Source organism: Vipera berus (genome assembly GCF_964194415.1).
Source record: "Vipera berus genome assembly, chromosome: 6".
Lineage (NCBI taxonomy): Eukaryota > Metazoa > Chordata > Lepidosauria > Squamata > Viperidae > Vipera > Vipera berus.
Genome location: NC_138208.1, coordinates 70,261,579 through 70,282,061, shown reverse-complemented (window position 1 = coordinate 70,282,061; position 20,483 = coordinate 70,261,579). Strand labels below are relative to the sequence as shown.

Genomic DNA, 20,483 nt, shown 5'->3' with positions numbered 1-20,483 from the left:
GACGCCAAAGGCGCACGGAACACTGTTACCTTCCCACCGTAGTGGTCCCTATTTTTGTACTTGCATTTTTACATGCTTTCGAACTGCTAGGTTGGCAGAAGCTGGGACGTGTAACAGGCTCTCGCTCTGTTATGCGGCACTCGGGATTCGACCCGCCAAACTGCCGACCATCTGATCGACAAGCTCAGCGTCCTAACCCACTGAGCCCCTGCATCCCCTTTCCCATTCAACATTACAACAATGAAAAAAAGACGTCTTGACTGCTTTTCACACCGACAGTTATAGCATATGATCAAAATTAGGACACTTTGTAACTGGCATGTAGTTATGATGGTTACGGTGTCTCAGGGTCATGTGGTCGTCTCTTGCTACCTTCTGATAATCAGAGGAAGCCAGATTCACTTAACAACTGTGTCACTCATTTAACTGCAATGATTTACTGAATTACTGTGGCAAGAAAGATCATAAAATGGGGCAAAACTCACTTAACAACCGTCTTGCTTACCAACAGAAATTTTGAGCTCAGTTGTGGTCGTAAATCAAGGACTACCTATACACATGAATATAAGCAGGTACAACGTGCAATAGAAGAAAATATAGACCTCACCGATGACCACAGTTGGTAAAGAGATGGGAAAACATTTCAGAGCCTTCTGTAGGTTTTTTCCTACGTTGATTTATTTAAGAAAGTTCTATTTTCTTCCCAGAGATGAACTCTACCGTATTTGTGTGGGGGGGAGGGGGGATGTTCAAGTATGTTAAATATTATATAGAGATTATTTAAACTTTTCACTTACAATTATCAAGAAACATTACAACAAACATTTAAAATCAGTGGCTTGGATTTTTTTAAACAAAATATTAGGCTGCAAGTCACAATTTATTACAAGCATATATATTAACTTTCCAGCAAATGTTTGGGAACATACCAAATATCCCCTCCATGCTGTTTGCTTGATACTCTCCTTCAGCATCAGAGAATGGGCATCTTCAGCTAAAAGAATAGATAAATAGATAGAATATCTATTTATATGTATATTTGCATATAGAATTAGATCAAAAAGATTATTTTTTTCAGATACATTGTTCTCTGCTACTACATTTATCCAATGATTTTCTTAAATCATGGCAACAAGGGGAGAAGGAGTGAAATTCTTTGTAGAAGTTTCTGAAGAAAAGTAACAGCCCAGTGGTAAATTGAAACCACACGTATTCCAGCAACAGATGAAAGCAGATCCATACCTTCTTTAGCAGTGTCAAAAACAACAACCGTCACATTGGTGGAAGGATTTTTTGGCTTTGCAACAGAGAATATATTCTTGGCAGATCGCAGCAGAGGATAGACAGATGGCAGGTCCTTAAGAGTAATGTTGTTTGGCAAAGCGGGATCCAAGACAAGCATTGGCACTTTGATGCAATGTGTCAATAAACACTCCAATTGTTTTTCACTAGGATCAAAACAAGATCAAAGCCAGACTTACATTTAGGATTAATATTGCGTAGCTTGTTATTTATGTATGACAGATGTTTGATCAAACCCAATCTGAAAAGCTAGTACAATATTGTTTTTTCCATAGTTTTCTTTAGCAACTCATTAATATTCAGGCCCACATCACCTTTAAGGGTGAGAATGGAAGCAGAAGGCCTCATGGAGACACTCTACTCCCATTCCACCTTTAATTTCAAAACAAAACAAAATAAAAACTTCCAAGTGTCTGTAAAACATTCCTAGCGTGCAAGACTAGGCCCACGAGGCCCTACAACAGTAACCAATGGTTTTCCTGCAGTCTACCCACCCTATTTCAACATTGTTTGACCTCATTCTTTTTTTCCTTCTATTAAGATGGACCGTTTATTGATCTTCCACATTAATTTTTATTCCACCACATTATCAAGCAGGTCATTTTGTAAGAGCATTTTTGACAGCTACTAGCTTGATTCATTTGAATCTGGTCCTCCAAATAATTTAATTCTGTATTATATTTACAGCTAAATATCTCTCTCAGATAGATATAGCTATGACCCACTAATGGGCCTCAGCCTGTTTGGAAATAGGCGACATGAGTGGCGGGCAAGCACGCACAGCTCCACTTGAGTGGCAGGCGGTCATGCACATGCCTGCCACTAACACAGAACAATCCCCTCTACCCCCCCCTCCCATCAGGTTGCCAAGTGAGAAAGGTTGGAAACCACTGCCGCAAGGTGCCTTATACAGTATATAGTCACAAGGAGAATGATATATGCTTTACAAGACTTGGGTTATAATAATCAGAGTCTAACACAGATTGTCCATGTGGTTAAGACGTAAAATATTTATTATTGGACATTAGAGAAAATTTACACATTTTCCTACAATATTCTCTTGTCTTAATTTTTATTAAGGTTAAATATTATTTATTTGGCTCACTTAAAATTTCTCATAGTTAAGCTCCAATTTGAAATACAGAAAACAGAAAACATAGCTGTAAAATACTTGGGTTTTTTTTACCTTTTCTTTGTTGGCTCAGTGATATTCTTTCCAAGAAATTCCCTAAAGAACAAGTAAACATAAAGCAGTTACGCACCTCAAATATACTACAGATACAACTGGCTACCAGTTGTCTTCCGGGTGAGGTTCAAGGTTTTGGTAATGGTTTTCAAGGCCCTACATGGCATGGGTCCGGAGTACCTTGGGGATCACCTGCTGCCGGCGTCAACCTCCCTCCACCCTGTGCGTTCCCACAGAGAGGGCCTCCTCAGGATGCCACCGGTCAGAGAATGTCGGCTGGTGGCCCCCAGGGGGAGGGCCTTCTCTGTGGGCGCCCCGGCTTTATGGAATCAGCTGCCGGTTGAGCTCCGGATGGCACGACCTTCGCTCCTTCCGACGCGGCCTGAAGACCTACCTATTTGAACAAGCCGGCCTGGCCTGATGGGGGATGTGCTGGGGTTTTTATTGTGGATTTTTATATTATTCTACTGTTTTTAGCTCGGGCTCTTATTTAATTCTTTTTTAATTTTTGTATTCTGTATTTTTATATGTGCCCTGTTCACCGCCCTGAGTCCTTCGGGAGAAGGGCGGTATATAAATATAATAAATAAATAAATAAATAAATAAATAAATAAATAAGTATGTATGTATGTATGTATGTATATATGTGTGTGTGTAAATTTTTAGATTGCTAACAAAGAATTAAAGGGAGACCGATATGCATTTCAAACTTATTTGTTTTCATCAGTCAGCCATACCCTTCTGAGATTCGAACCTGGGCTGATTGCACATTAGGCAATTGTTTTAACCCCTAGGCCACAGGCTCTCTCTCTCTCTCTTTGTTAGCTGAGAAGCAAGGGAGATATGTGTTAAATGTTTGTTAACTATTTAGATTACCTTGCTAGGCCCCAAACATGGGACAAATCTTTATTTCCTGTTTCGGCCTAACCGAAGGCCATCCACAGGCAGTAGTCACAACAGTGACTAAATAGTTAACAAGCATTTAACATGTATATATATATATATATATATATATATATATATATATATATATATATATATATATATATATATATATATATATATATATATATATATATATATATATATATATATATATATATATATATATATATATATATATATATATATATATATATATATATATATATACTCTTTCTTGAAAATCAACAAAATATCCATAAGATGGCATTTTTCTGTTAATAGCTTTGCTCACTAATATCTTTTCAACAAAAGTGCCTCATTAAGAAATAACATTTGTTTCACACTTCCACAAAGAACAAAATCCATACCGTATTGTTTTCTGTTCTTCTTCCATCTGTTTCCTCACCTGTTGCAGTTCCCTCATCAATTCAACATCGGTACCATTCACCCAGGTATACACTACATCGATAGGCATAGGTAAGCAAAGCCTTAGAAATAATTGAAAAACACATTTTAAAACTCCTATTTAGTCTATCAGGATTTAATTGTGAAGCATTATATAGTGCTGCACATTAAGTTTTTCTTCAAATACTGGAATACACAAGTTACAAGTGATAAGGGATTTAATACATTTGATACATTAACATTGTTGGTGAAACCTTCCAGTTCCTGTCACTGAACACCATAAGGTTTATTGTAATGAAACTTTCCATTTACTCCATCAAGTTCATGAGCTGGCAGACATCAAACGTTTAGTAATCCATCCTGCTTTTAATAAACGATCTGTGTGATTTTCTTCTATAATGGGAATCATTCCAGAAATACCTCTGTGAAAGAAAGCAATGCATCAACAGCCTTTTTTATTTTAAAAAAATAGTTAATATTTAAAAAGCTAAAGAGACAGCTTGATCTCAATGTTTCCATTACTTTGCCAACAACCAGATATTCATTGCTTTAATCAACTGTATACTGACCCCAAAGAAGGCTGGAATGGGATAAGAAAGAATAAAGATGAAAGTCAATATCATCTCCCAACGCTCCACAACAACTTTCATGCAATATAAAGTTTCACTGATTCATTTCCCCATTTTATCCTTTTGATGACCAGTTGTGAATATAAATTACCCACAGAGCTTCTGGATTGGGAATTAAGATCAGAGCCTTTTCCTAAATCCGATACATTTCCTTGATCAGACAAAAATATAGCTTTTAAAAAAAATATTTTTAATATATTGCCACCATATATATATATATATAATATATAATAATATATAATAATATATAATAATATATAATAATATAATATAATATAATATAATATAATATAATATAATATAATATAATATAATATAACATAACATAACAATATAATATAATATAATATAATATAATATAATATAATATTATAATATAATATAATATAATATAATATAATATAATATAATATAATATAATATAATATAATATAATATAATATAATATAATATAATATAATATAATATAATATAATATAATATATAATCCCATTTATATCCCGCCCTTCTCCGAAGACTCAGGGCGGCTTACAGCACAAATCAATGTGCTTAGCAATAGCCTTCATTCTATGTATATGCCTGCTTATTTAGGGCTTTTGCCCCCCCCCAAAGTGGCATTATTACAAAGTCAGCTTATTGCCCCCAACAATCTGGGTCCTCATTTTACCTACCTCAGAAGGATGGAAGGCTGAGTCAACCTTGAGCCTGGTGGGACGCGAACCTGCACTAATTGCAGGCAGCTGGTGTTACTTAAGGAGGCATTAGCCCACTGCTCCACCAAGGCTCTTAGATACTTGTAGTTGTACTTTTAATTAGAAAGGATGGGTATTGCCTAGCCATTATAACAACTATCAGCAAATGGTGAATAAGCTGAAATGTGGATTTGCCTAACTAGAGCAACTGGTGAAATCCTGAATTACAAGCAATCACATTAAACTCAGCATCTCTGCAGAACTTAATTCCATTTGAGGAAAATTAAGACACTTATTAATATGTTTGTCTAATCCTTGAAATAGCCAATCTATTCTAAAGATCCAAAATAATTAGGTACCTCTTATTTTTTATCTGGGTTGCGCAGAAACTGGTAGGTACTTATGACCAAATGCTAGGCATGATGCATTATAAATCCTTGTTATTATTATTATTCTGCTGGTAGTTTTAAATACAGGTAGTCCTCGACATACCACTCACAACTCATCCCAAAATTTCTGCTGAGACATTTGTTAAGTGAGTTTTGCCCTATTTTACAACTTTTCTTGCCACAGTTGTTAAGTGAATCACTGCACTTGATAAGTTAGTACCAGTAACACAGTCGTTAAATGAATCTGGCTTTCCCATTGACTTTGCTTGTCAGAAAGTCACAAAAGCTGATCACATGACCCTGGGACACAGCAGCAGTCATAAGTATGAACCAGTTGCCAAGCATCTGAATTTTGATCACATGATCGTGGGGCTGCTGCAAAGGTCGTGTGAAAAATGTTCATAAGTCACTTTTTTCAGTGCCGTTATAACCTTGAACGGTCACGAAATGAACTGTTGTAAGTCGAGGACCGCCTGAATGGGCACAGATCTATTCGCCTTTATTCAAGAGGACCAGGAGGCAACTACTGTGTATTTGCTCCTGAGAGTTCAAAACTGCTGTGAAAAAGAACATAGGTCGGAAGCAAAGATGCCCTCTTTATAGGGCAACACCACCACCCCACCAGTCTCAAATGTCTTGTCAATGGAGTGTAAACAGAACAGAGAGAAAGCACAATCCAAAGGCTTAGCATGTTTAAAAAGACTGAAATTCTAGATCAGGGCTTTTCAACCTTTGTACCACTTTTAGGATATGGCAACATCCGAGTACCACCAGTCGCCTAGTAAGGTGTCAAAAACTTGACCAAAAAAAAAAAAAGGAAAAAAGTGATGAAGTACAGGTAGTCCTCGACTCACAACAGTTCGCTTGGTGACTGTTCGAAGTTACAATGGCACTGAAAAAAGTGCCCCCCAAGCCACAGCCGAGCAAGACACATGCCTGCCCGCCCGGCGGCACTCTTCCTCCTGTCTGAGGTTTTCATTGTTGTGAGCATTTCTGTTGAGGATTGGCAGTGGGGGTGGGGTGGGGGGGGGTGTTTGGTTTTTATTCCCCCCCCTCTGCTGGGTGGTTGCAGCAGGTTTTGGTCACATCACATGACCTTGGGACACTGTGACCGTCATAAATATGATTCAGTTGCCAAGCATCTGAATGTAAATCAGAAGACCCTGGAGATGCTGCAACATTCCAGCTGGAGCCTGATGCTGATCCTGGCGCTTCTGCTGAGCCCTGACAGCCCCGAAGAAGCGCTGATCCTGGTGCTTCCACTGAGCCCTGACAGCCCTGCAGCTATCTCTCGCTCAGGCTTGTGCGGTGCTGCCACTGGTTCAACTCATTCCCCTCCCCCGCCACCACTTTTCTAGGATGGTCGCGTACCACCTGCCAGGTGCCAATGTACCACAGGTGGTACCCATACCACTGGTTGAAAAGCCCTGTTCTAGATGAGCCTTCCCCAGCTAATAAGTTCACTGGGATCCCTATAAGTCATTGGTATTGCTAGCAATTCTCATGGTGTCACATGAATGTATGATAGACAAGGCTTTCCATAAAATCAGTTTAAGTATAGTAAGCTATTGTGTCCTACAGTTTAAAGAAGCAAACAATAATAATCCACAGAAGCTTTTATATAGTTGCATAAATCATGCCCTGATACATAGAAGTTGCCCAATTCATAGTTTTCAATAGTTTGAAAGCTGGACTGTTGAGCAAAAGGTATATTACAGCCATTATTATTATTATTTAGCCTATTAGAACATGTCAGAAGTTAACATATATACACAGTCCATGTAATTATAAGTAAAACTTCTATGGAAGTATGGCAATGGTCTCATAACTGGATATCCAATTCAGCTATCCAGGTGATCACCTCTTATATTGCATAATTTTTTTGTGTGTATGTGAAAGGGAGTAAGAATAATCACAATGGTTCCCATGGAATCAGCTAAAAATGCCCCCAAATTTCTCATTGCTACTTGACCTCAAATGCAAAGAAGAGACAAACCTGCTTCTTTGCAAAAAGTTTTTTAAAAATGGGACCATCACTTTAAGATCATACCTAGGTCAATTATCTCAAACGGAATTCCAGCATTTGAAGTCATAACATTACTGTAATGAAATAAAGTATGTTTGATAAAGTGTAATTAAGGTTGCAAGAGATTTTGCAGACAACACTGAGCAAGTATCTCCATCCTTCTTATGATTATTCAAAATTCTAAATGGCTGATGACTCATAGGAAAAAATCTATGTTTATTTAGAATGTGAATTAAAATCTGAAGCAACAGCATGCGACTCATCTACTGTATGTGAATCAGAACTGACTCTACCATGAATTACAAACATTAAATAAATGCATTGAAACATTATTTTTCTGTTGTCCTTTCTTCCAAAATTTTACAAATAAAATCCATGTTGGATATTAAAAAGCATGAGTAGCAGCACAAATAACTGAATATTCATATATAGTTCTACATGGATTACACAGAAGGCACAAAGAATGTTTGTTAAACTGTGATATCTAGTTGAGGTATATACAGATTTTAAAGTAGTAATAGCACTGTTAATTTTAATTGCCACCACAGAAATTCAATTTTATGTGTCTATTAAGAACTCTCTTAATTTATTTACAGCTCTTGGAGATAACTGCTGTTCCTTGCTATCACAAACTGCAGCTAATTTGGGACAGTTCTTAGATATCTGACAGAGAATTTGTGAAGCCTGGTGTTCAGTTATTTGGAGAATTTAAAAAGTGACATAACTATCTAATTTAATACCTTCTTTTTTTCTTTTTCATTTTTTACCAATGGTATCATTTATAACTACCGGTATCTCTACCTTTGACAGTGTAAGAATTACCTAATTAATCTGTCCTTGGCTATCTTGACAAGAAACCTGTATGTTTCTCCTAAGGATAAATATGGGTTCACATAATGATTGGATTTGCTATTTTCAGAAAATATTTTTTTCTGAACATTTTTTTCTTTATTATTCTTGGTGTACCTCCTTTTCAAATCAGGCAGAACCTAATATAAAAATGTCTGTAATTTTCTCCATTTTCAATTTTACAATTCATAGAGACTTCATAGACTTTAACATCCAGATTTGGCCTTTTTCTACTCTCCCAAGGTTGCGTGTTGCATGGTTAAGAGATATAGAGATCATAAGGCTTGCATGTTTTGTGACCTTTGGCCTAGCAAAAGGATTGTATATGGCAGGGGTAGGCAACCTTGGCTCTTTTACAACTCATGAACTTCAACTCCCAGAATTCCTGAGCCACCATGGCTTAGTTTGGAATCCTCTCTGTTTTCCCTCAGCATGGCTGGCTCAGGAATTCTGGGAGTTGAAGTCCATGAGTCATAAAAGAGCCAAGGTTGCCTACCCCTGGTATATGGCATATGAATTAATTTGCATTTCAAAAGACAAAAATATTAAAAATAGAGGAAAAAAGCTTGAAATCAAAACTAAGAAAAAGTGAAATAAAATCCAACAGAACAATAGCTACTCAGGCAGGTAGGAGCCTTTTAAAAACTTTGCTATCTAGGAAGGTTCAAAGGCCAATCTAGATGAATGGAATAAGACTAATCCAGAACTTGTTCCTGCCTAAGAAAAGGATCCAAATTGCCATTTTGCTGCCTTCTGATGTCGAGTATCTGCAAAACAGAATTGTATTTTGTTCTACATTTAGTAGCTATCAATACACCAGATCAGAGCTATCCTCAAGGTAGCATGTTTTTGAAAAAGCTATTGCCTATTTCCAAATCTCTGAAAATGCCAGGAACCTTTAATTCTTTGTAAAACACATTAAGCTACAAATAAATCAGCCACATTTCAGCCTAGTATATAAAAACCAAACTCCTAGGTTTAATTATTTAAACATTGAAAATTGGGTTAGCTGACCATGGCTAGTCAACCAAAGTAAGAATATAGTAACTAAGTGACATAGGAAAAATGTGGCCATCTTTGAACAACTGTTGGCTGGGTTTTGAGCCAAATCATGGGGACCAAGATTAAAGTTATCTAAGATTCCACACTGAAAGATTGTTTCTATAACAGATACTATGTACTATGTACATTCATATGTACATCAATTCTAAACATTTACAAAGTATCATATTGCTTTAAAAAAATGAAAACATTTATCTCCACTTCCAAGAATCTGGAGAAATTACAGCAACATTGTTTCTTCAATATTATCATTTTTTAGCAATTAAAACTATTTCAAGTAAAAATAAAAAACCAAACATTTGTATGCAACATTTGTATTGGATATAACAACATCTGGTTTTTTCAAAACATCCCTTATATATTTCTTTTTGGTATTTCATTATATTTTTCTCTCTTCTTTTCTTCAATTCGTACAGTGAATTTGGGGAAGGGGGAAAGAGAAAAACAATGCAGAAGAAATAGCGTTGTTGAAATTTCTTCTTTTTTCTGTGTGTGCCTTTGAGTCCGTGTTGACTCTCAGTGACTGTCTGAACAAGACCCTGCATTTTTGTAGCAAGTTTTTCAGAAATGTTTTGCCTCTATACTTTCTTCCTAGGGCTGAGATAGAATGACTGGCCCAAGATAACCCACCCAAGGCAGAAGGAGAACCCATGGTCTCTAAGTTTCTAGCCTGGTGCCTTAACCACTAAACCAATCTGCCTCTTGTGCGAACAGTAGCATTTGCTTTTCTTACACAATGGGGAAGCAATGCCTTTTGAGATCTGAGGCTCACCTGTTCTGAAATGATTTCCCAGCCACATTATCCCTGTAAGAGTCAAACAGGACATGATACTGGTCCCGGCTCCACTCCAATGCAACCTATGGAAGAATGCTTGAGATTATATTCTAAAATAATTGAACTGAAATAGATTTCAAAACTAATATAACTTGTAAAGGGAAATGCAGAGAACAAGGTTTAAGTCTGCCCTTTCTTACATTTTTAGGATATTTTATAAAGTGGAATAAACTACTTAAGTTGTTCCTAAAGAGTGGAAAGTTCTCCACAAATATAGTCAAATATATCAAACCTTGTTATTATTAAAGATCCTTTTAAACATGACATACCTGCTCTAATTTGAATCAAGGTATAATTCTTTCTTTTTCCAGCCATATATGTGTAAAAATGACTCGTAAGATTCCAATACAGAAAAATGTTATGTCTTTTTATTTTTAAATTCTACCAGTTTGCCACTTAACTTCATCCCACAAATAATTTCAGCATAGAATTACCCCAGTCTACAATCCTACGAAGCCTTTCTTGACTACTAGGATTCAGAGAATTGTTGTCCACTTCAAATCACAATAACAAAAAAGCATATCATAACATAAACCTTGGCCTTTTGTACTTATTTATGACATAAGACATTTGTACATAAGTTATGTGGTTTGCCTTTGCAGTGTCAAGGTTGTCATTTGTCATGATTTATCATCCCTGCAGACACTTATTAATGGATTCTGAAACAACCTGTGAAGTCCATAACACGGTCCCATATGAGTCCACAAAATAAAAGCTAATACAAAGCATTAGGGCAGAGGTCCCCAACCTTTTAGGCACCAGGGACTGGTTCCGTGGGAGTGTTTTTTCCATGAACCGGAGGGTGTGTGGTTTTGTGTGCTGCCTGTATCTCGTGGATGGGCTTTGCTTGTTTGTGCGGCCCCGTTGCTGGCATGCCGTGGCCCGGTACTGGTCCACGGACCAGGGGTTGGGGACCCCTGCACTAGGGGAGTTCACTGACTCTGTGATCAGCAGATAAAAGCTGTTAGGCATCCAATATGGCAGTCTACATGACCTGGAGCTTATCTATAAATCGCAATGTCATTTGAAAATAACTAGCTGACTATCAGTTTCCACGTTCATGGGGAGGAGCATTTACCCAGTTTACCTGCCCTTTGCAGAAATCCTTCAACTTTTCACCCATTTGCCTTCATGCATTTAAGGGAAACAATTCACATGAGGCTGCTTTAAGAATTTCGCCAGCTGATCTTTTTTAGCCCACCTCCTCTATCAGAAAAATGGGATATGGCCTTCTTAATTATAACATCCCATAATTTCTGAACAGCTAATTTCCATCTTGTTTTATATTTATCTGTCTTCTATGTTACTGAATGGTGCTAATGACCATATTTTATCATTCATGGGTTCTCTCTTCTGCTGTTTGATTTCCTGTAGGTGTATCCTCTTCTCAGAAATTTTTCACCCGATCCCCTACCTCTTTTTAGGCTGCAAAAGTCCAAGCATCCCTTAAATAAAAGGATTAGGAGATTTTTGAGATTTTTTGATGCCACCTATTAGCTGCCTGGAATTTTGCAGCTAAGGTGGGCAGCATATAAAGTTAATTAAAATGAATAAGGCATGGCATGTTTATTCTCTCTACCCTGGTTCCTTCACAAGAAGACTGCAAGAACAGCAGCCTCCAGGCTGGGATCCCCAAAAATGCCCTGTCCAGAGCAAATTGAAATTTGACAAACGGCTGACAAACTCGGAAGCCACATACAAGTCTCGCTCCTCACTCCTCGTCGTAGCCTTTTCTTCGCAGCTTCCTCACCTCTACGCCACTATTATGTTAGGATGCCTACTACATATCACATCTGGGAGGCCAACACGTGGATGATCTTTAGCTATGGCAACGGATAATTATTTTTTTAAAAAAAACCCTCATTCTCATTTTTTGTCACCTAATGGCCGCCCGGATTTTTGCAGCCCGGATCAGAACTGCTGAAGACTTAGGAGCGGGAGCCGGGAAAACCAGAGTTGCCTAAGGCGGCTGCCTCCACGGCCTTTCATGTATTGACACACCACGGGTGACTGGCTGGCTGCTCCCACGGGAAAAGGCACAGAACAAAGCAGCAGGAAATCACTGCAAGCAAGGGAAGGCAGTTATAAATTGTAGGGAAGTTATTTTTTTTATGTTATAGAGAAACCGGAAAAGAAAAGGACCCGAGCACGGGAGAGAAGGGGCAAGAGGTTCAGCGGCTGCAGGAAAATAAAGTTCGCAGCAGGAGCTTTGCGTTTCTCAGGGCGATCGCCAAAGAGAAATCCAACTGGTGAAGCGTGGTTGTTGTTGTTGTTGTTTTTTTGGCCTTGGTTGATACACCGTTGAAGGGGAAACGCTTCCGCCAAGAAGGCAACCCTCAAGGGCCCAGAGGCCAGGCTGAAATGCACGGGGGAGCAAAAGCACTTCTCTGAAAGGGGAGGCCTGGAGAAGGAACATCGCTTGGAGACAGAAGGCCGGCGCAAAAAATGAGAAAACCCTCCAGGAAGAGAGAGAGAGAGAGAGAGAGAGAGAGAGAGAGAGAGAGAGAGAGAGAGAGAGAGAGAGAGAGAGAGAGAGAGAGAGAGAGAGAGAGAGAGAGAGAAGCCGGGGGAAGGCAGGGTGGCGGGCAACGGGAGCTCAGCGCTCGGAGGCTGCTGGCAAGCGGGCATCGCGCCTTACCTCGCCGAACTGCAAGGCGGAGACGATCAGGAGGACGATGCCTCCAAGGCAAAGGCAGGGCCCATAGCGGTGGGACAGACAGGTGTAGGTCTGTCTCTGCAGGAGCTTCAGCAGCATGGCCCGCCGGGCACCATCACCCTGCAGCCAGCGCCACCCGTGCCGCCCTCCTCGCAATCGGCAGCCGGCCAATCCTAGCAGTCGCCGCCGCCGCCTCCCAAGCCGCCGAATTCCAGTCCCCGGCACATCGCGGAGGCTCCGGCGCGCTGGCTGCTTCCGGCAGATGGCCCCGCCCCCTGTGGGCGGGAAAAGGCTTTTCTCGGCGTAGGGCGGGACTCGGTCTTGCAACTCGCTGCGATCCGGTCATGTGTTTGCCGGTCATGTCTTGGCTGCCTCGTGATAGGGAGGGAGCCGCCGCGACGAGGTTTCCCCGAGGGGCTGTTCAAGGCTGCAGGTAGTCCTCGAGTTACGGCCACAATTCAGCCCCAAATTTCTGTTGCTGAGACATTGGTGAAGTGAATTTTGCCCCGTTTTACCACCTTCCCAGCCACCGTTGTTAAGCGAATCGTTGCAGTTCTTAAGTTAGTAACCCAGTTGTTAAGTACATCTGGTTTCCCCTTTGACTTTCTTTATCAGAAAGTTGCAAAAGGGGATCAAGTGATTCCGGGACACAGCGACCGGCATAAATATGAGTCAGCTGCCAACCATCTGATTTTTTTTGATCCCGTGACCGTGGGGATGCTGCAATAGTCATAAGTGTGAAAAAGGGTCATAAGTCTCTTTTTTGGTGCAGTTGTAACTAAGTTAACTGTTGTAAGTCGAGGACTACCTGTATTTTGTTCAATATCTTGCTTGGTGAAGGAACCTGTGGGAAGAATCCAGAGAAAGAAATAATTTGGGGAATATTAAAAAGGCAGAATATATTTCCCAAAAGGAATAATGGAGAAGATCTTTAAAAAGACAGAAACAGCCCCCGGAAATCAGCCCCAGCCATTAGGCCAGAGGTAGGCAACCTTGGCTCTTTTATGATTCGTGGACTTCAACTCCCAGAATTCCTGAGCCAGAATTCCTGGCCCAAGATAACCCACCCAAGGCAGAAGGAGAACTCATGGTCTCTTAAGTTTCTCGCCTGGTGCCTTAACCACTAAACCAGGGGTAACCAACCTTGGCTCTTTTATGACTCGTGGACTTCAACTCCCAGAATTCCTGAGCCAGCTGGCTCAGGAATTCTGGGAGTTGAAGTCCATGAGTCATAAAAGAGCCAAGGTTGCCTACCCCTGCCCTAGGCAGAGGCCAGCTTTTAAAAATGCAAATCTGAATAATCCATTCAGGAAGGTTGGGGCCAGGAAGCTAGAAGCTATGAGATTAGGAAGACAAAAACCTCTAAAATCTACATACCCCACCCAAACTGTAAGAGACATCAGTTTTGGGGACCTAATAGGATTAACCCACCAATACCAAAAGGGCACACTCAGACTTAGGTCAAAGTGCATGACACAGGAAATACAAAGCCTCAAATAGGAACAGGAAACAACCTCAAAAGCCCAAGAAGGTATAAAAACCCACCAGTCCCATCCCCATGTGGTCAGCTGCCCCAGAGCCACGTGCTGTTGTGGTTCTGCTCTTCAGTAAACAAGAACCTTCTTTCTAAAGCAGTCTCCATTTTGTTTATTCCCAGCTTGGACTGGACCCTGATTAAGATTTTTCTTTCAAAAAACCCAATATTAAATTCTATCTGATTTCCTTTTAACAACTTATGAGAAAAACGGGACTCTAGCTCTGGCTACATTATTTCAGCTTTTTTTCCTGCAGTTATGTGTGCAAATATGCTTTTTGGTATGCAGAAGACAGAATGAAACCGGGGCACGGTTTCCCAAAAATTCAGAATGAAACAGATGCGAATATTAGTATTATTTGAAATGGTTTTGTTTTTTCAGGGTGTAAGTGCCTTTGAGTCAGTTTTTGACTCCTGGTGATTGCCTGGACTGGGCCTTGCAGTTTCCTTGACAAGCCTTTTCAGAAATGGCTATGCCAGGGGTAGGCAACCTTGGCTCTCTTATGACTCGTGGACTTCAACTCCCAGAATTCCTGAGCCAGCTGGCACAGGAATTCTGGGAGTTGAAGTCCACGAGTCGTAAAAGAGCCAAGGTTGCCTACCCCTGGGCTATGCCATTGCCTCCTTTCTAGGGTTGAGAGAGAGTGACTTGCCCAAGATCACCCAATTGGTTTTGTGACAAAGGCAGGACTAGAACTCAGTCTCCCATGGCTAGCCTGATGCCTTACCACTATAACAAACTGACTCGTTTGTTTTTTTTACTGCTGAGACTGTAATTCCATTTTTATTTGAAATATTTGTGCCTATGGGAGGAACAGTCTTGTGGCATTTTTAAGAGTAATTTATTATTGAATATGCTCAAATGAATTGCAATCAGTTGCATTAGATAACAGACTTTCTTCTCTTTAAGATGCTGTTGTGTTTGTTGCCCAACTGTATAGAGTAGGGGTGTCAAACTTGCAATGTCATGTGATGTGTCGTGACCTATTGTGATTTTTTTGCCATTGTCAGCAGTGGGGTGGGCGTGGTTTTGCTATGATGCATCCGGCCTGTGGGCCGGCAGTTTGACACCCCTGATATAGAGGATGTATTGTGTGCAAAGTTTAGAGTGAGAAAATGTGATTGTGGAGTGAAACACCTATTTGGTTTTCCAACTTACTGATAAAATCTTTCACCTCAACCACTTCACAGGGCTGTTGTGAAGATAACAAGATGATAAGCAGCATATGTATTATTTTCAATTATTGAAGAATGCTAGGTTAGTCTTGCATTAAAATGTTGAAATGAATGATGCCAAATGTAACATAAAACATTAACATTAAAGAAAGGAGCAGAGTCACAGTGTAGCTTATTAACTGAAAAAAGTAGACAGTGTTAACAAACCGAACTAGATAACCACCTCTTAAATCTACTCAGTTGTATGAATCTAACTTATGTGGTTAATTTATGATTCCCTATATCCTACAATCCCTCCAGGAATGGGTTAATTGCAATTTTGAACAGAACATGGCAACATTTTCTCTACTAGAGCAAGGGTGTCAAACTCGCAACATCACCTAACGTGTCGCCACCTATCGTGACTTTTTTGCCATTGCTGGCAATGGGGTGGGCGCGGTTTTGGTATGATGGATGCATCCAGCCCGCGGGCTGGCAGTTTGACACCCCTCTACTATAATGTTTTGAGTTATTTATCAAATTTCTACACTACCCATCTCACCTGCATGACTCTGCATGAGTTAGTAGGCCATTTGAAATGAAATGGAATTTGATTGGAAGCACAGACTTGCCTATAATAGATATTCTGAAGCCTGCTCATTACTGTCAGAAGTCGAGTTCTACATTAAAGGAGCCATGTCATTAGCGATCTCACCATCCCTCCTGTCCCCAATGGATTCGTTAAAGAAATATGTGGGGTAAGTAGAGCATGGGGTAACTCAGGGGTGGGAGAGACTGTGGGAGACCTAGTGCAGGGACAGAACCATCCACATTGGGCCTTCCAAGGGCTTTTCCCACCCTAACCTCCGAGATATCCCATGCTCTACTTCCTGCCCATTGGATTCCCCAAAGCCCTATTGGCCTTTTCCCTACCCTACGCCAGGGCTTTTCAACCTTTTCACCCATTGTACCACTTTTAGGATATGGCAACATCCGAGTACTACCAGTCGCCTAGCAAGATGTCAAAAACTTGATGACCCCTCCCCCAAAAGGAAAAAAGTGATGAAGTATAGGTAGTCCTCAACTTACAACAGTTCGCTTAGTGATTGAAGTTATAATGGCACTGAAAAAAGTGCCCCCCAAGCCACAGCCGAGCAAGACGCCTGCCCGCCCTGTGGCACTCTTCCTCCTGTCTGAGGTTTTCATTGTTGTGAGCATTTCTGTTGAGGATTGGCACTGGGGGTGGGGGTGGGTGTTTGGTTTGTATTTCCGTCTGAGGGGTGGTTTTTGGTCACTTCACATGACCCTGGGACACTGTGACTATCATAAATATGAATCAGTTGCCAAGCATCTGAATGTAAATCACAAGACCCTGGAGACGCTTCAACATACCAGCTGATAGCCGCTTCTTCTGGGCTCAGCAGAAGCACCGGGATCAGCGCCAAGCTCCAGCTGGAACCTGGCACTGGTCCTGGCACTTCCACTGAGCCCTGACAGCCCTGCAGCTCCAGCCGCCTCTTGCTCAGGCTTGTGCGGTGCTGCCACCAGTTCAGCTCATTCCTCTCCCCCGCTACCACTTTTCTAGGATGGTCGCGTACCACCTGCCAGGTGCCAATGTACCAAGGTACCCGTACCACTGGTTGAAAAGCCCTGCCTTACGCCATCGCAATCATACACTTACCTTTCAAAGGTATCCAGAACTCAGGAAGTTGGAATAAGTTAGGCCGCTTTGCTGCTGGGCCACGTGGCCCAATCTAGGAGAAGAAATCCTGCCCTCCCCCAGGGCCAGCAACACTAGTGTAACGCTAGAGTTCGTGGCGCTAGGAAAACTGAAAATAAATCCTGCCGGTTTTACTTTTCTCACAATCCTTTACGCTGCTTTATGCTAGCACTGCTGGCCCTGGGGGAGGAAAGCGTAGGGAGGAAAGCCAAACCAGCGAGATTTCTTCTCTTCAATTGGGCCCTTCCCTATTCCAACTTCCTGAGCAATGAATATCTTTGAAAGGTGAGCTAGCAAATGGTGACTGGGGGTGGAGAGGAATGTTGAAACACGGTTGGGTGACAAAATGGGCCCACTGTTGTGGGGACCCAGCAGGACAGGATGTAAGAGTGGTCAGTTGTAAGAGTGAATGACTGCGGGGACACTGCAGGCATTGTAACTTTGAAACAGCTTGGGGGGGTGTAACTTCAGACGTTTGTTAAATGGCCAGTTGTACAGTACCTTGAGGATTGTGATTGCTACCATACATGATGGCAAAAAGGAAAATATCCACTAGTCAGCTGGTGTGAATTAGTTTACCCCCTGCAATGCACCAAGGATAGGCACACAAGTATGCTGTATGACAGGATGCTCTCAATCGTCCCCCTGTAGAAAGTGATCAGAACAGGGGAAGGAAGATGAGCAGAAAGTGCAGATGCTGCTGTGCCCACTTCACCAGTTTCTCACTGTTGAGCGACCAAGCCAGCCTACTCGTTAGCTGCACACCAAGGAATTTGATGCCAGTAACCATCTCCACAGGTGAATCATTAATGCACAGAGAAGTGTGGTTGTGCCTGCCTTTTCTGAAATCGACAATGATCTCTTTGGTTTTTCCGGTATTTAAAAATAGGCTGTTTTCCTTACACCAGTTCACCAAACCCTCAACCTCCTTGAGGTAAGCTTCCACATTGCCATCATGAATAAGGCCCACTACTGTTGTATCATCTGTGAACTTCACAATATGGTTGGTGGCAAACCTAGCACAACAGTCATGGGTCAACAGGGTGAACAGCAGTGGACTTAGGATGCAGCCCTGAGGAGAACCTGTGCTCAAGAAAATGGTATTAGAGGTATTTGTTCCAGCTCACACATATTGAGTCCTGTCGGTAAGAAAATCAAGAATCCAGTTGCACAAAGGGATGTTTAGCCTAAAAGGCCCAGTTTGTCTACTAGATGCTGGGGAATGATTGTGTTAAATGCCGAACTGAAGTCGACAAACAACAGACGCACATGAGTATTTCTTTCCTCTAAGTGCTTCAAGCTCAGATGGAGAACAGAAGAGATAGCATCCTCCGTAGAACGATTTGGTCGTAGGCAAACTGAAGCGGGTCAAATGCTGGCGGGGGGGCTAGATACAATAAAGTCCTTTTATCAGCTTCTCAAAGCATTTCATAATGGTGAATGTCAGTCGGTCTCTAAAAGGTTCACTATCTCTGTTGTAGGACAACAGGGAAGTCCAAAAAGGGCACATTGGGGCATAGCCCTAAAGTTTTGGACCTTAATCTGACAGTTTCCCCAATTTCAGGAAGTAAAAATCACAGTGCTCACCTTTTATTATGAAAGTGAGCTCAGATGGAATGATCAGAGGTGTATCCGAGTATGCATTTACCTCTTTCCCTTCGGTACTGAACTGTCTCTGTCATTGTCACTTTTCTCCTAGTGCTTGTCATATTAGTTTTTTTAAAAAAAAATCCTATTTTATTTTCAGCTACTTCTCCCTATCTTGGAAAGTAATCGCACTAGATAATCAGCTTTCCAACCTGATAAAAGAGAGGCAAGCAGAATTCCCTAGATTCATATTATCTGGAGGAAAGTTAACTGTGCAATGGTATAGGCACATTGAAAATGGCATCACAGTAGCAGCATCAGCCCCATTATTCCTCACTGTACCATATAGAAAACAATGATAAATTAATTTCCGTTTGCCAGCCTCACTAATTTGTCAATCTGAACACTTTCCTTCTAAAGTGATTGACCTTTTTGCTGGCAGCAGGTTTCAGCTATCTGCTTCTGCTACATGTAATTAGGCGTACTATCATGATGTGGTCTATGCAGTCTTCTCTGAGCTAGTTTTTGCCTTGGCATCTCTTTCCCAATTTCCTTATATCAGAATGTTGGTGAAAGACAGATAATGTCATTTTTTGATAGACATGTGTTTGTGACTGGGAACTTCCCTTTACATTATTTTAAATCAATGGCTGCCCAAACATGCTGTAGAAAAAAGAGCAATGTTTATAGAAACTAACAAAAATCCCCACAACTGTGCAATAACCCATTCTGTTTGTGCTGAAGCTCCTGATTTATGGTTGTTTCCCACTAGCTGGCTTGATGAGATTAATCAATGAGAAAATTAATCAGTATGCCTTTAAAGACTGGGCATTTTAGTATATCAATGAATTACAGTAGAAGCAGAACTGGTGTTAACAATGTGGACAGCAAATTCTACACCAACATTATTTGTGCAGACCAGAAGAGAGGTGGATATGGTGGACAGAGAAAAAATGAAATTCAAGATGAAGTGACTAACCATGTGTAAATACAGTTCCTGGATCAAAAACATAAAATGGTAGATAATATGCAGGCTATTTTAAACATTTAGAAATAACACCATTTCACTGTTTTCCATTTGCGCCCTCTATACTTCTGTCCTTTCCCACTGTTCTCTCTCTCCCTCCCTCTGGAGGAAAATCTATCCCAACCTTGTGCAAGTATGCATGTTTCTGAAAGGAAACCAGCTGGAACTGTTGATAGTTTTCTCTCCATAAGTGAAAGGGAAGGACTTCTTTTTCCCCACTGCAACTTCACTTGATATTTCGTTCCTTTAGCATACAAATTAATTTTAGACAAAAAAAAGCATGGCAGAAATGGAAACTTCAAATAGTAAATTTAATTGCTATGTGGGCAGGGCATTTGGGGAGGGATTGTTATGCGTAAAGAGAAGAGGCTCAACCCTTCCTTTTATAGCTTTCTCCCCAGAAAATTTCTTCTTTGAGTTGATGATGATGATGATGATGATGATGATGATGATAATAATAATAATAATAATAATAATTATTATTATTATTATTATTATTATTATT

General features: G+C 40.6%; 1 protein-coding gene across 4 annotated transcripts in view; it reads right to left on the bottom strand.

Moving 5' to 3' along the window:
- Nucleotides 1–13,181, bottom strand: part of GNPTAB (N-acetylglucosamine-1-phosphate transferase subunits alpha and beta) — a 45,493-nt gene extending 32,312 nt beyond the window's left edge. For all 4 annotated transcript variants that reach the window (XR_014026885.1, XM_081330985.1, XM_081330986.1 and 1 more), the window contains exons 1-6: nucleotides 12,938–13,181; nucleotides 10,237–10,322; nucleotides 3,781–3,900; nucleotides 2,489–2,530; nucleotides 1,243–1,448; nucleotides 930–994 (exon numbers count right to left, since the gene is read on the bottom strand). Coding sequence is in view for 3 of the 4 variants with exons in the window: in XM_081330985.1 (XP_081187111.1) it covers nucleotides 930–994; nucleotides 1,243–1,448; nucleotides 2,489–2,530; nucleotides 3,781–3,900; nucleotides 10,237–10,322; nucleotides 12,938–13,054 (636 nt within the window). In the remaining variant the exon portion in view is untranslated. The remainder of the gene's footprint in view (nucleotides 1–929; nucleotides 995–1,242; nucleotides 1,449–2,488; nucleotides 2,531–3,780; nucleotides 3,901–10,236; nucleotides 10,323–12,937) is intronic.
- Between the last annotated feature and the right edge of the window lie 7,302 nt (nucleotides 13,182–20,483).